General features: G+C 39.8%; 1 protein-coding gene across 3 annotated transcripts in view; it reads left to right on the top strand.

Annotated features, from left to right (window-relative positions):
- The window catches only part of RELN (reelin), a 372,425-nt gene that overhangs the window by 284,659 nt on the left and 72,172 nt on the right, over positions 1-15,594 (top strand). For all 3 annotated transcript variants that reach the window (XM_036429656.2, XM_036429655.2, XM_036429657.2), the window contains exons 29-36: positions 1,343-1,500; positions 2,879-3,086; positions 4,613-4,689; positions 8,407-8,565; positions 8,739-8,927; positions 9,462-9,735; positions 11,862-12,002; positions 12,105-12,282. In XM_036429656.2, coding sequence (XP_036285549.1) covers positions 1,343-1,500; positions 2,879-3,086; positions 4,613-4,689; positions 8,407-8,565; positions 8,739-8,927; positions 9,462-9,735; positions 11,862-12,002; positions 12,105-12,282 — 1,384 coding nt within the window. The remainder of the gene's footprint in view (positions 1-1,342; positions 1,501-2,878; positions 3,087-4,612; positions 4,690-8,406; positions 8,566-8,738; positions 8,928-9,461; positions 9,736-11,861; positions 12,003-12,104; positions 12,283-15,594) is intronic.

Here is a 15,594-nt window from a genome sequence, read left to right as displayed (position 1 = left end):
CCCAATGGGAGGAATTTCTCCAAGGTCCATGATTCTGCAACTGTATTTCCTTTTTTCTTTTCCTTCTTTCTCTTATTTTTTGCTTTGTTTTTCTAATATTTTGTTCAATTGTCTTTTACCTTTGAAAATAAGACCTATATATTTTGAATTAGCTTTAAAGAAAATAAATGTTCACTGAAGAATGTGTGTTAAGACTTTGTGTTAATAGATGAGTAATCTCTGAAATCTTCTACTCCTAGTAAACAGCATTATTGGTTACATTATGCAAATTTGCCTAAAGTAGTTAACTTAAAGCAATAAAGAAAAAAACACATTGCTATAGTTCAGTGTTGCCAAATTAGCAAAGCTATTTGAAGAAACAGAAAGAAATGTGCTCTGATACTAACATATTATGTTCATAATAAAAGAGGGGAGAAGGAAACATCTTTGTCTACAGTTATCCTTAACAATTTTTATGGATCTCTAAGATCCTTTACCTTCTTTTTTTTACTGATTCACTCGAAAGTCTATAAATATTGGCAGCAAAATTAATTGAAATCTAGATAGCCTAATCCATCTTTCTTTCTTTTTTATAGCAATAGAACTAAGGAAGAAAACGTATTTTCCTGGTATGAAATTAAAGGTGTGTGTAGGTTTCCAAGTATTTAAAAAGAAAAGTGATGTGTTGAAAAGATTGGAAAGCAACTAGAACAAGTCTTAGTTTGGCCGCCTCAAGACTGTTATTGTCGGGGGAGGACTGGACAGCAGCCCAGCCCGCTGGTGTCCCATGGTTTTGAAGCACAGGGACCAGGTCCCTCCTTTGTTGGCAGTTACCAGTGTTCACTGGCAGCCCAGCTGGTTGCTAAGAGTTCATAGAATGAGCACCTTGGAGATTTGCAGATGAAAAGTAAGGAGGAAGGCAACAGGTGGGGACAGAGCTGTCAGTACAAACTTTATTCTTCACTATCAGAATCATGCCAGTGGCAAATAGCCAGAGTCCCTTATGTGTTCTAGCAAAGAGCTTTCATTTGATGGTTTCAGAAATTTCCAGGGAGCCTCTTGCAATCTACAAGTAAAAAACCAATCCTATGTTCCTGGACATCAAGAGTCTCCTGTACCTGATACTTAAATATCGATACTTATGCTGAAGAAGAAATCAAGAAGGTTTGAGAAAAATCTGAGAGGGATACCTTATGAAGGCTGTGTCCAATCAAGCATACTTTCAAATATATATATATATATATATATATATATATATATATATATATATATTTAATTTTTCTTGAATTATTTTCACTGTTGTAGAGTTCAGTGCTTAGCCATGAGACATTGGTTCAAGAACACATGTTGTTTTTCCCAACAGTAAGATCAGATTCCGCTGGATCCAGGAGAGCAGCTCACAGAAAAACGTGCCTCCCTTTGGTTTGGATGGGGTGTACATATCTGAGCCTTGTCCCAGTTACTGCAGTGGCCACGGGGACTGCGTTTCAGGGGTGTGTTTCTGCGACCTGGGGTACACCGGTAAGGCCTCAGACAGGTGTCTGCTTGTAAAATATGTATCTCTAGTTACTCTAGTTCATGTTACTTCTTCCAAGGAAATATATTCTAAATTTATTCTTCCTTAAGTCCTAATTGTAAGAATTTACAACCCAAGCACATGAAATGCTAAAATATTGCTTAATTTTGAGCTGCCTAAGGAAGAAAAAATGTAACACAAACTTTTTTATTGATTCTAGAGAGATGGGGAGAGAGACACGCACACACACATGCGGAGATTGACTTGATGTTCCACTTATTTATGCATTCATTCATTGGTTGCTTCTTATATGTGCCCTGACCTGAGATTGAACCTACAACCTTGGTATATTGGGATGACATTCTAACTAACTGAGTTATCCAGCCAAAGCCAACACAAATTTTAACAATTAACATTGAGTTCCTAATTCATGCTAGACACTATAGTAAGTGCCTTTTATTTTATCTCATTTAGTTCTAACAGTAACCCTGTGCCATAATATTGTTATTGTTCCTGGGTACATTTAAGGAAACTGAGGCACAGAGAGATTTTAGTAATCTGCCAAGGTCACACAGGTGGGATTGCTACAGCGAGGCTTCAAACCCTTGTAGTCATTTTCTAAAACCCAGGCCTAAGCTCTTAGCCATTTGGCTGCAAGGACTTCCTGTGCTTTTTAATTGTGTTTTTTTTTATATATATAAGAAATGTAATTTTATACATTTAAAATAACAATCAACTTATGAACTGATAAATATAAAACTATCAATGAGAACTTTACAAGAACAGTATTTTCTGACCACAGTCACCGTTGAATGTTGTGATAAGCAAAAATAAAAAGGGAACTGAGATTAAAGAGAAAATCAAAGAGAAAATACTATAAGCATCAATACATTTTTTAGAATTTTTCTTGGAGATAATTTCAAACAGGTTCTTCCTAGCTTTTTAGAGCCCTGCCCTTCTGAAGTATAACCTGGGGCAAGCGTGTTGTTGCAGGGGCCTTCCTCGGAGAACACTGTCTCCTGGGCTTCAAGGAGGTTGTCGAAAATCTGGGATTGATCCGAAGGGCAGCAGAGAAGCTAACTTTATTGTGGACAAAATCTATTTCTCAGTTTGTACAAATCCTTTGAGTAGCAAGAGCCATGGAAATGTGTGGTTGCCAATGTCTCCCTATTAAAAAATAAACACTTATAGGGGCAGAATAGTGCTTCTGAGGATAAGTGATGGCTGCATTTCAGTCATATGATTGTGAGATACAAATCTCCATTTGGTTTCTTTTTCCTAACACCTGTGCAAATGTTTTCTTGGCCCATGAGCTTGAATGTTCCTTACAACATGAAAGGATTTCAACAAAACCTCTCTCCCATGTGTTTCTTTTCTCGGAAGCCGCACAAGGAACCTGTGTGTCTAACGTGCCGAATCACAGTGAGATGTACGATAGGTTTGAGGGGAAGCTCAGTTCTCTGTGGTACAAGATCACCGGAGGCCAGGTGGGAACGGGCTGTGGGACGCTTAACGATGGCAAATCCCTCTACTTCAGTGGCCCGGGGAGAAGGGAAGCTCGGACTGTCCCTCTGGACACCAGGAATATCAGGTAAGTAGTCCACTGGGACACTTCTCCTTGAGCATTGTGTTTACCGTATCATTTGGTCTAACCTGAAACGTCCTCTATTTCAGGGTTCTTTCTGTTATTGAGATTTACATAATAATGTTTCTCTATAAAGATTCTGATATGTAAAAATGAGGCATAACTTTAAGTCTGTAATAAAATGGGTAATTTCTACAAAATTTATACCAAAATTTATTAATCAGTATGCAGTCATCACCCAGCCTTGTATGTCAGCTTGGTTTTCTGAAGTTCTGCATCATTATGAAGACAATTTGGTATTATTTTTAACATATTCCAGGTAAAACAAAGATTTTTTTTTCAACTTTAAATTTTTTTTCAACTTTAAATTTTGTATCTGAAAAATGATACATCCAATTTATCTGTTTGTTTTCGCTTAATGAAAAATGCTCCAGCAATTTAAAATACCTACACTGACACCTACTGGTAAAATAAAAAACTGCTTAGTTTTAAGGCCAAGTATTAATTACACCTACAATAAAACTATGCTGCTTATAAGTCAGTTAAATTATTTGAGAACTGGGAGGAAGAAAAATGAAGAAATGTTTGAAACTTATAGACTTTATTCTCACTAAAATCTGGAGTTTTGTGTTACGCTTTCTGCTTTCAATCTCTCTCTCCTCTGAGTCCTCCTCACAGGAGGCTGCCTGTCACGTAGACCCCTCTCTGTAGGTTTACCGAGGACGGAGGCATAATGTCATTCACACTGAGAGAGTGTCAGTGTGGAAAATCAAACCATCTGATTATCAGGCCCTGACAAATGTAGCATTCGGCTTCTTAAAATAAAAAAAATTAAAAAAAAAAAGGTCTTGCTTGACTAGTCATTGAAATTCTGCAGATGAACTGGATGCTGCCCTCTTGGATTTAGGTGTTGTTCTTGCATGGGATGGATGCCTAATTGTGGAACACAACTTTAGATGCCCGGTTGGTATCTGCTCATTTAGCTTTGGCACTCCACTTATACTTCCTCTTCCACTTGCGGTAGCCATGCTTGCCACAGGTGGACTTCGGAAGGGGACAGCCCGTGGAGCCACTGCGGCAGCACAGTGTGTGTGACTTGTCACACCGCTTTCCTACCAAGGATGTTTCCTTTGTCATCTTGCTCCTGTGGCCAAGACCAAAGAGCTCAGCTTCTTAATGTTAGATTTTTTTTTTTTCTTCATCTTGAGTTTCCAAGAACAGTATTATCTTGATTTATGGATTTCTCATTTCAGGGACTTCATTTCATTACATCAGCCTGTCAAAATAAAGTGAGGTTAAACTGTTTTGTTTTTATGGTTATTACAGAATAAAATTAATGTCATATGAATTATTTTTTTAATGGTTACAGAATAACTTATTACATAATCTCTGCTGTTTCTGGTGCTCATATGCCCTTTGTGTTTAATATTTAATAATTATAGTATTTTTGTGTGTGTCAAAACACAAAAGATTAAATGTTTTCTGAATTCACCTGTTTGTAAGTAAATTTGAGGGGTTTTTTTCCTTCCCAGACTCGTTCAGTTTTATATACAAATTGGAAGCAAAACATCAGGCATTACCTGCATCAAACCAAGAGCTAGAAATGAAGGTGAGCTACCATCTTTGATAGAAATTGCAGTTACTATTGGAAAGTTTGTTCTTCTTCATCCCATAATTAGTCCAGGATTTTGCAAACTGATCCACTGCCCTCAATCATTCCTTCTTCTCTCTTCTCCGACATTGAATGGGAAGCTGTATAGAGCCATGATCTCTAAGATTCCTCATGCAGATCCGTAAGCCTGAAAAGCATCATGTCTGCTCTGGGTCAAAGTATATTTGTTTTAGGGAACCCTAATCATTTTATAACTTTCCATAGGGAGGAAAAAAATAACAGAGACCTTTCCATTTGGCTCGGGGGCTAGAAACTTGTTTGCATAGATCATTATTGAATGCAGATCAAATGTTACTTTCTGCCCATAAACATTCTGGGGGTACTAGAATCATTGAGTAGAAGAAGCAGTTCTTGGTAATAATAAATATTAACTTTGAGCACACATTATGTGCAAGGCATTACTCCATGTGTTTTAACTGTGTATTTAGTTTCCATCATACCCCTTTGCTATAAGTACTATTAGTAGTCCTATTTTATAGATGTGGAAGCCGAGGTACTAGAAATTCAAGTAACTTTCCCAAGATCATGCAGTTAGTAAGTGGATGAACAGGGATTCAAGCCACTCACACTGGGTCCAGACCCCATGACTTAAGCACCATGCTGTACTGCCTCTCTCCTTGCCCAGACCTCTGCTCTCTCTAGGCATCCATACCATCTTCTGCCTCAGTGATTCAGTTCAGAAGGAAATGCAGAAGGCTTGAAGCATGCGAGGTGGCCTTCAGGAGCTCTACAAAGATAATGAGGCTCCTTAAGGGACTCTGGATGTGAATTGGCTCCTAGCACAAAACCCTCCTCCAAACCCTGATCTCATAAAAGACATGTGAAGAGTTTTACAGCTTCTAAGTTTGTTATTATCTCAAGCATGACTGTGTAAAACATGGTGGCTTAAACAGTACCTATTAGCCAATAGACCTACTGATAGCTCTGTTCGTCAGTTCTATATAAATGCCCGTGGCCATATCAGCACACGCTGGAAGCTTTTGTGACTTTTTCTGAGTATCTCAGTACTTTTAGTCTAGTAATTTATCTAGATCATCTACTTGCTGAAACAGCAGTCTAGAAACTTGTATAGACCATTTTGTGTTCTCTAATATCTTCAACAAGTGTTCATTAAGAGTTTGCTCTAAGCCTGACATTATCCTAGTGAGCTGCAGATACAGTGTCATCAAAAGACCAATTCATCAGTCTTGATGAGCTGGGTTATGCTGCAATAACAAACAGCTCTCTAAATCTTGGTTTAAAAAAAAAAATAAAGGATTTTTCCTTTGTGCTATATGGATCCTCTGAGGGCCTCATTCAAGCACCCAGAATAATGAAGCAGCTGCTGGGTAGATTGTGGGTGTTGTCAGCCATGTAGCAAAGAAAAAGAGAGAATGTGGTGATGGGGACAAGAAATATAAACTACCATGCACCAGCAGAGGAAGAACCCATGTCCACTATTGACCACAGCAGACTAAACCCCTGTCCCACGGGCACGTACATTCTAGTGAGAGGGGTTAGAAAATAAGCAACAAAGAAAATAAATAAGCAAGATGTTAGATTGATGGGCTAAATGAAAATAGGTAAGCCAATGAGATGGAAAGTAAACTTATGCAGGAGGAGATGTTGATTTAGATATGGGGGCGGGGGTACTCCTGAGGAAGTGATGTTTAAACAGAAATCTGAAGGATGAAAAGGAGCCAGCCAGTTCAGGAACATTTTCCTGGTGGAAGAGAAAGCAGAGGCCACGAGGTGGGAAAGAATCATGGTATTGCAGGAGCAGAAAGAAGGCACTGGTTTGGGGCTCATAAAGGTTGGGGAGTGGTCTGTAATAAGGGATACAGGGTCTTGCTGGCCATGGTAAGGATCAGTGTTTGAATCCATGTGTCATGGAGACCAACTGAAGATTTTCCATCCAGCCAGTGACCTAATAGGATAAGTGTTTACAAGGTCACCCTACAAGCCCTCTATATGAAATTCAAAACAAATGAATATTTCCCAAGCACATGCTTGTCCCATGCAGAGACAGGAGCTTTGAGGAGTGAGAAAAAGACCAAGTCCTGTCCTCAGGACCTTGTTTTCTGATTGGAGAGGTAGAGCATTTTGATGTTTTCTTTAATCCTTATAATAAAATTACTATTTGAAAATAGTGTAACAATTATGGCTCTTTTGAAAATTACTAGTCTGCACCCCTATTCTTATATAAGCTACAAAGGAACAAAACCTCTGACCAAAGTATAATAAGAAGCACCCACTCTTCATAGGCATGAGCCTCTCCTCTGTACAACCTCTGGGCATGCCCATTGGGCAAATTCCCTCAGTGTCCCTTTAGGAAAAACAACTTCTGCTCAGCTACTCTGGAGCCATTTTCTTAAACTCACTGCCGGTCATGTAATTCACATCCCACAGGCATTTCTTAGCCTTTTACTAAAGACTGGCTGTTCACATGTGAATCTTTCTAAATCCTTGAACCAATCTTTTTTAGTGATGAAACCAAAGATTTTTTTACTTACCCAAGCTGAAGTTTCAATTTACATATTTGGAATGAAAATCAAAATTAGGCTATTTCCCATAAGACTGGGCAAAATGCAAATGGAGTTGTAATTTACAAAGAGAAGTGTTTTACATGCTGTAAGCACTCAGTAGACAAGCGAAAATGGCTTGGTTTGTTCAGATGTGCAGTGTGTTAGATGACACAGCTAATGAGGCTCAGCAGTTGATATAAAATATGGAGATTGCTGTTTCCCCTTTCTGCATTCCTCCACTCTCTTGTTTCCTCTCTGGGAGGCATTTCTTTATTGTCCTTTTGGCATTGGGGGTCCTCGGCTCTGCAGACTTTGTTGCTGCCTGAAGGTATATGTGACTGTCCTGGCAAAGTAATGAGGAGAAGGGCAGCAAGCAGAGACCAGATGGAATGTGGACTACTTGAGCCAGACTTCTCCTATTTTAATGTACATCTGAATGCCTTCAGAGGCCTGTTCAGATGCTGTTCCCTAAATCACATTACTCTGGTGATAGACAGAGGGACGTTGGGTAGATGGGATAAGTGAAGGGGAAAGGAAGGCACAGAGGAAGGAAAGTTGAACCGACATTGGAGGGTAGTGAGTTTTTTTCTGCTTTGCAATTTAATAATTTGACTTCATTCGGACATCGGTGACCCAGGTCTGACAAAATGTGAAGAGCCAGTAAAGGATCCTTTTGCTTAACAGAATGTCCAATTGGGCCTCTCTCACTGCCTGGTGCTTTGGCAGAAAAGAGCACTGCTTGATTTTGTGCTGGGGAGACTGAGCTGTTTCTTCCTCGTATATAATAATGATAGGAGACTGTAATATTCAGGACAGAATCTAAAATTCAAATACATAATCTGGAGTGGATTTTTATGTTCCCCTTACCAACCTGCTCATTGCTCATATAACTTGAGTGGTATTTAAAAGAGCTTATGTGTGTGTGTTTTTCTCCATTTCCTGGGAGGTGGTCCATTAGAAACTGTCAAGAAATTGATGAGCCTTCAGGGCTACTAATTCATTCCTTGGAAGTTAGATGGATGTGCCCTCATTCCATGAGTCGCAATTTGAAGTTTCTGCTGCAGCCTTGGCACTTAAAAAATACTGTTCGTTGCCTTTTTTGCCTCTAGGAAAGCTTTCCAAGTAACTGGATTTATGTCTTTTAACTCAGGGCTTATTGTTCAGTATTCAAATGACAATGGAATACTCTGGCATTTGCTTCGCGAGTTGGACTTCATGTCATTTCTGGACCCACAGATCATTTCCATTGACCTGCCCCGAGAGGCAAAGACACCTGCTACAGCTTTTCGATGGTGGCAACCCCAACATGGCAAGTTACTGCTCACCCCAACCTCCCTGGTAGCCTTTAGGTCTTATGGTTAAAGCCACCTTGTATTGTGTGTTTCTTAGTTTGCTGTCAATTTCTAGACAAGCACGGTCATAAAGATATGTATATTGTGTATAATGAACCTTCTGTAACTGCCTTTGTTCGTCTGATTTCAGGGAAGCATTCAGCCCAGTGGGCCTTGGATGATGTTCTTATAGGAATGAATGACAGCTCTCAAACTGGGTTTCAAGACAAATTTGATGGCTCTATAGATTTGCAAGCCAACTGGTATCGAATCCAAGGAGGTCAAGTCGACATTGACTGTCTCTCTATGGATACTGCTCTGATATTCACTGAAAACATAGGTATATATTTTCACCAGACAAAGGGACAATATTTAATTAACTAAAGGACTAAATTAAGTAAAAATCAAGAGGAGATTCTCTAGTGCAGAACTGTTGCATAACTGCCTGTGCTTGAGGGAGGCTCCTGGAACAAAAATAAAGTTGTATTGTCCTCTAATATATTATAATTCGGTGAGCCCAATGATAGTTCTTGTTAGAACTCTCACAGAGCAAGTAGAATATGACTGAGGTTTCTTAAAAGGAGAGCATAATATATCTAGCTGAAGACATTCCTTTGTTTCATAATTTGCAGAATTACAGACTTAAGGCTCTATATTCACCCTTCTCAAGAGAGTAGTTTTCCCAGTTAGCTTCTTTCTGTGTTTTCAAATCTGTGCTAACCAAATAAAAATACTTGGCACCGAAGAATGAGGCACTAAGGATAAGACATGATTTTCATTTGCTACTGGAAGTGTGTGTGTGACCAGCACAAATGCCAAATAAGAAAAGAGAGCACAATTATACGCTGCCCATTAAACTTTTCCTTCCGTGTAGGAAAGCCTCGTTATGCAGAGACCTGGGACTTTCATGTGTCAGCATCGACCTTCTTGCAGTTTGACATGAGCATGGGCTGCAGCAAGCCCTTCAGCGACTCCCACAGCATCCAGCTGCAGTATTCTCTGAACAATGGCAGGGACTGGCACCTTGTCACCGAAGAGTGTGTCCCTCCAACCATTGGCTGTCTGTACTACACAGAAAGTTCAATTTACTCCTCGGAAAGATTCCAGAACTGGAAGCGGATCACTGTCTACCTTCCACTCGCCACCATGTGAGAATTGTCATTTGGCTGCATGGCAGAACCTCACAATTATTTTCAAATTAGGTGACCTCTGTCACCTAATTTGAAAATAATTGTGATTCCACTTGGCAATGCTATTACTTTCTCGTGATGATTATGCACAGAATGTGCCAGGAAGAAAAGTGTAAGGTGCTTTGGGCTGTGGCTTTTTTTTTTTTATGTGGTGAGGAGTTCTGAAAGTTTGTCAAGGCTGAATTTTTCTGCTCCTCAGCCACGTGAAGGCTACCCATCAGATTTCATTTTTAAACTGTTATAAAAATAAGTATCTTCCAAATAAACAGATAGATACTTATTCACAATAAGCAGTGAGATCATCACATATGGAAGAGTACCCTTAGTTGTTAGTTTGTGGGTTTGTGGGTTTTGTTTTACTCTCAATACCACAATGAAAAGCTCATATTATTTTACATATTTCTTCCCACATTTGAAAGTTGTATTGGGGCTTACAACAGGCTCCCACTTTCGTAGTTTAGGCATTTGGGTGTTTTAGGATCTTTCTAGGAACTAAGGTATATTGTGGTGGCTGGTTGGACATTGTGCCATCTGGGACTGCTCCTCCCCCTCCCCCCCCACCCCCCCACCCCTCCCCGCACTGCTCTGTTCTAAATTGCAAGCAGATTGGCCTTGTGCAGGTTTCAAGTGCCAGCTTCTGTATCCACTGGCTTCCTGATAGAATTAGACAGTGGCAGACACTGGCGAGAGATTGGAGGGTGGAAATAGAGATAAACCAGGATATTCCTCCCTCTCCCTTTCTGCCTCAAGTGCATGTTGGTCAACGTCGGTGGCTCCAACTCTTCCCAGGTAGCCCTTCATGTGACCTTGACCTGTGGACACCAACAGCAATGTCTCCTGCCTGTGTCCCTTCAACATTGGACTTGAGTCTTCCTGGTTTTACTAACCTCTGGTTTCCTCACTACCCCTGTTGGCTTCTCAGCTCTGCCACAACCGTGCATACCGTTCCTTGCATCAAATTCTGTCTGTATTAAATACTTACAGTGACTTTTGTTTTCCTGGTTCAATTTTGATTCAGAGAAGTATAACCAAATGGCAGGAAAACACTGCAGGAAGCCAAAGCACTTAGCATTGAACCTAAAATCATTTCCTATGGACCCCAGAGCTTTACAGGATGCTTCCTTGTAGCTCATTTATTCACTTTGTTTTTATTCAACAAGCACTTGTTGAATTTCTATTGAGTTTTAGACCTCTGATACAAGGCAAATAGGCTGATGCCAGAACACAAATGCATTATTTGAGGTAACAAACTTCTAAGCCATTTATGATATAAAATTCTAACAGGTAATACACAGGGATATTATTGAAACATGGAGGGGTAATACCTAACTCAGTTTGGGGAGAACAGAGGGAACTTTCTGGAGGAGCTGTTATCTGAGCTGAGTCTTACCCAAGCACAGAGGGCCTGCTGGAGGGCATGTTTGCTGTTGAAAGCCTAAACAAAATACCAGACACCAGAGAATTTTATGGGGAAATGCAAGGATTCGGTGCTGCCAGAGTATAATTGTGAGGCAAGAAATAGGGGAAGATAAGACAAGGGAAGAGAGCAGATGTTGAAGGGACCACGTGTGTCGGGACCAAAATAGAGGCAAAGCTCAATGGAGCTTCCATTTACTGTCTCACGAACCCTTTAGGGACAGACCATAGAGCAGGGACCTAATGGCAAGAACTTTGCACGTTCCAGTCTGTCCTCATGTCTGTCACGTGGGGTCTCCTTCCTAGTGTTGGATGGCAGTGAAAGTCTGAGGGCATAAAATGCTGCATATGGTTCAAACACAAAATAAACCCATAGTTCAAAAAAACTCTCCCACCTCACACATGTTTGAAGCCTCTTGCTTGAAAAAAAAAAAAAAAAAAAAAAAAAAAAAAAAAAAAAAGGTGAAATATTTTAAAAGCCTGTTTAATACTTTGTTGTTTGTGGTGTAAGAGGAAACAGCATCCAATACTTGGTATGAAAATCGAATGTGTTAGAGAAGAGGGAACTGGAATCTGGAGGAGAGTGCTTAAAGTAAATGGAGAATTGAGGTAAACGTTCTCATGCTTTCTGGATTTCTGGCCAAACTCAGTGTGTTTTCTTTGCTCAGATCTCCCAGGACCCGGTTCAGATGGATTCAGGCCAACTACACGGTGGGAGGCGACACCTGGGCTATTGACAATGTGGTGCTGGCCTCCGGGTGCCCGTGGATGTGCTCGGGACGAGGAACTTGTGATGCTGGACGCTGTGTGTAAGTAAATAATGCTGGCAGTTCCTCTTTGGGCACTGCAAAAATAAACATGGCCTCTTTAACTCAGGACAAATAATGCCTTTTCTCCACTCTTTTTCTTAGGTGTGACCGGGGCTTTGGTGGAACCTATTGCGTTCCTGTTGTTCCTCTGCCCTCCATTCTTAAAGATGATTTCAATGGGAACTTACATCCAGACCTTTGGCCGGAAGTGTACGGTGCCGAGAGGGGAAATCTGAATGGTGAAACCATCAAATCTGGAACATCTCTCATTTTTAAAGGGGTCAGATAACATTCTACTTCTCCATACTGCCTCTAAAATTCCTTTGCCCATGCTCTGCTCCACACAGATGCATTTCTGAATCTGTTCAGATGATGTGTTTTATACATAATTATTGTCTTCTCACCCAAACCATGTTTCCTCTTCTATTCAGCATATTATTTATGACCACTTAGGCATAAAATTTTTCCTCCAGTTTGGTAATCATACCTTTTTATTTTCTCCTTGAATTATACATGTAAAAATTATACAGATGAAATTTCTAGAATTTTCACTTCTAGAACGTAACATTTTATGTGTCATTGACTATTTAATTTGCAATATTTCAAAATCATTTTTTAAAAAATGTATCTTTATTGGTTTAAAAGAGGAAGGGAGAGGGAGAGCAAGATAGAATTATCAATGAGAGAATCGTTGATCAGCTGCTCCTGCACGCCCCCCTCTTGGGGATCGAGCCAGTAAACCATGGATGTGCCCTGACAGGGAGCAAAACCCTGACCTCCTGGTTCATAGGTCAGTGCTCAGCCTCTGAGCCAAACTGGCCAGGCTAAAATAGTTTATGAAAGGTCTTTGCTTTTTCTTTCTTTTTGCTCCCCCCCCCCCACCCCCACCAATAGAACCATAGTTTTACTAAGAAAACCAAACATTTAAGTCAAGGGAAATAGCATTCTCAAGCGTTGTTAGAATTTTTTATATTTCTTCCTAGATATCTGGTTAGAGAAACACCAGCGATTGTGAGAAGCTTCGTGCTGAGCTGGCACATCTGCGGGTGTGAACCCATGCTTTATAGGTCTCTCTCAGCACGGGAAAACCAGCTAACCTGGGTGTGCAAATGGAATCTTTAACCGGAATCTGTGTGGGCTTCTGTACAACCTTAACGATTAACACCTAACACTTGAAAATTAGACACCCCGCAATCTTTTCAATTATAGCTAATAGGTGTTGCCTGTCATCCTTGTTTGAATTTAGAACTTTCTCAGGTTTTGGATGAGAAAGAAAAAATGCTTAGGGGTCTGAGCCTTACAGCTCCTAAGAGTTACGAGGGACCAGAGAAATTGGGTAGAACTACTAGGTTTTGTTGTGTTGGGGGGGGGGGGTTAAGGAGGGGTGTTAGTCTTGTCTAAGGCTTTAGCTCTCATTACCACTAGCTCACTTCTGATCCGTTTGAAGCCGTTGACACGATAAAAAATGAGAAGCCCTGTCACCTCCATGATTCAAATATCTTTCCTGGGAAATTGTTAAGCAATAGAATTAACCTGGTTCCCTAGACCCTATGAAGGAGGAAGACATATAGCCTTTTATGTTTTCCCTTTAGCCACCACCCAAATGCAAGAGCAGCCAAGCATTATCTGTATTAGACATATTATCCATCAGCTCAGCAAGATGTAGTGAGGGCTTAGCGTGTGTCATTCAGTAGGTTGTAGTTTGACCTAGAAAGGCATCCTTTCATGAAAAGAAAAGGAAAAAAAAGGATAGTCTCTTTTTAATGTTTATAGATTCAGGAATTGTATCAGTTAAAATAGCTTGTTGTATGCAAAAGAATTTCTCACATTTTGTACAAATGGATTACTGAACCCAGAAAAATAATGACAAAAGAAACCTATCTACATGAACTAGAATATGTGCAGAACCCAAGCCTGACAGATTTGCCATGTAATTATCAATGTCAAGGGCTGAACCATAAACAAATACTACAAATATAAAGGAAAGATATTTCCATATTACAGATCATACCCACTTTCAACAAAATTGCACTTACCAAATGAAGTGTAAAATTAGACACCCCAGAACTTTTTCAATTATATGGAACAACTTATACTTACATTCCATAATAACGGGGAAGGAATGGTCCTTTGTCTTAATATTAGCAAGGGATGTGTGCTAGTTGGATCTATCAACTAACCACCTCAAAGCTTTTTCATTACAAGCAGAAGAAGACAACTTTCCCCATAACTGCCACCTTCACATGGCATCAAGTTGCAAAAACATCCAAGGCTTAGTGCTTGTTAGTATATGAGGGAGAGTGTAAGGACCTTGACTCAGGAAGAATAGGCATTGATTAAGTGTCACACTAAGCAAGGCAGTGAGTTATTAGGATAAAAGAAAAACAACTGGAATATAAGGTTTGTTACATGACAACTTTCAATCCTGAAAGTTTGAATCTACACTTTGTGAAGTTCAAGCATGTGTTTAAATGCAGTTGCGTTTTCATACAATATCAAGTGATTCTCAAATTCTAAATTTAATATTATGTGGATTTCTTCTCAAACCAAAAGATTATTTAATAAGCAAAACAATGGTGCCTGGTTGGGGAGCTCAGTGGTTGGGCGCCAACCTATGAACCAGGAGGTCACAGTTCAATCCTGGTCGGCACACATGCCTCTTAGGGGGTGTGCAGGAGGCAGCTAATCAATGATGTCCTCTCATCATTGATGTTTCTAACTCTGTCTCCTTCTCCCTTCCTCTCTAAAATCAATAAAAAATATTTTTAAATTTAAAAAATCAACACGTATCAAAATATTTTAAATTAAAAAAAAATCAACACTGGTATCTTATGAAGGATGGAGGATAAGTTTTAGAATCTGACATGCCTGTGTTCAAATCCTCCCATCACCACTTATAAACTGTTTCTGTCCCTCAGAGTATCAGTTTTACCTGCAACATGAAGAGAGTAACATTGTCCCCTTAGGAGTGTTAGGGATTTTAAATGAGAAGTGTCCATCTTATAACACAGCATGTTGTGGACAGTATGCGGTTGCTATTACAAAATCAGTTCTATTTAAAATGTTTCAGCTATTGCGGAAAGTGCTCTATAATAAATGTTCCTAAGAAGAGTAAGAATTCGCTTTGCCTAAATCTATATGATATTTATTTAAAGAAATCAATTGACAGTGTCACTCAGGATAACACAGCCCTTCACCACCGAAGAGTCACTTCATTCAGAAGTCACAGCTGAAAAACTGAAAGGCCGATTTGGACCTTTTAAATTTAAATTTATCATCATGTCCCTGAGTCTTTTTCCACCACTGCGTCCTAGCTGTAAGAATTTTAACATTAAACATTTTTTTAACTCACAGAAATTTAACTTAGGACATTTTCATGGTGAAATTCTATTGGCCTTCACTGCAGTCCTGTGTACACACATAGAAAATAAGCTATGGAGCTGTCAATGCCAGGCAACCAGAAATAGTTATTAGCAGAAAAAATTGCTAACGCTAATGTGACCATTTTCCTGAGCCGGGAGAGCCCAGGCAGGAGGACTCGCTTAGTTATGCCTTATTTAACTTGGCAGCTGGAGGGCGTTATGTCAGCCTG

This window comes from Pipistrellus kuhlii, unplaced genomic scaffold, assembly GCF_014108245.1.
Source record: "Pipistrellus kuhlii isolate mPipKuh1 unplaced genomic scaffold, mPipKuh1.p scaffold_m20_p_10, whole genome shotgun sequence".
In the NCBI taxonomy this organism is placed as follows: domain Eukaryota; kingdom Metazoa; phylum Chordata; class Mammalia; order Chiroptera; family Vespertilionidae; genus Pipistrellus; species Pipistrellus kuhlii.
Note: the sequence above shows the minus strand (reverse complement) of the source record. Positions and strands in the feature narration are given on the sequence as shown.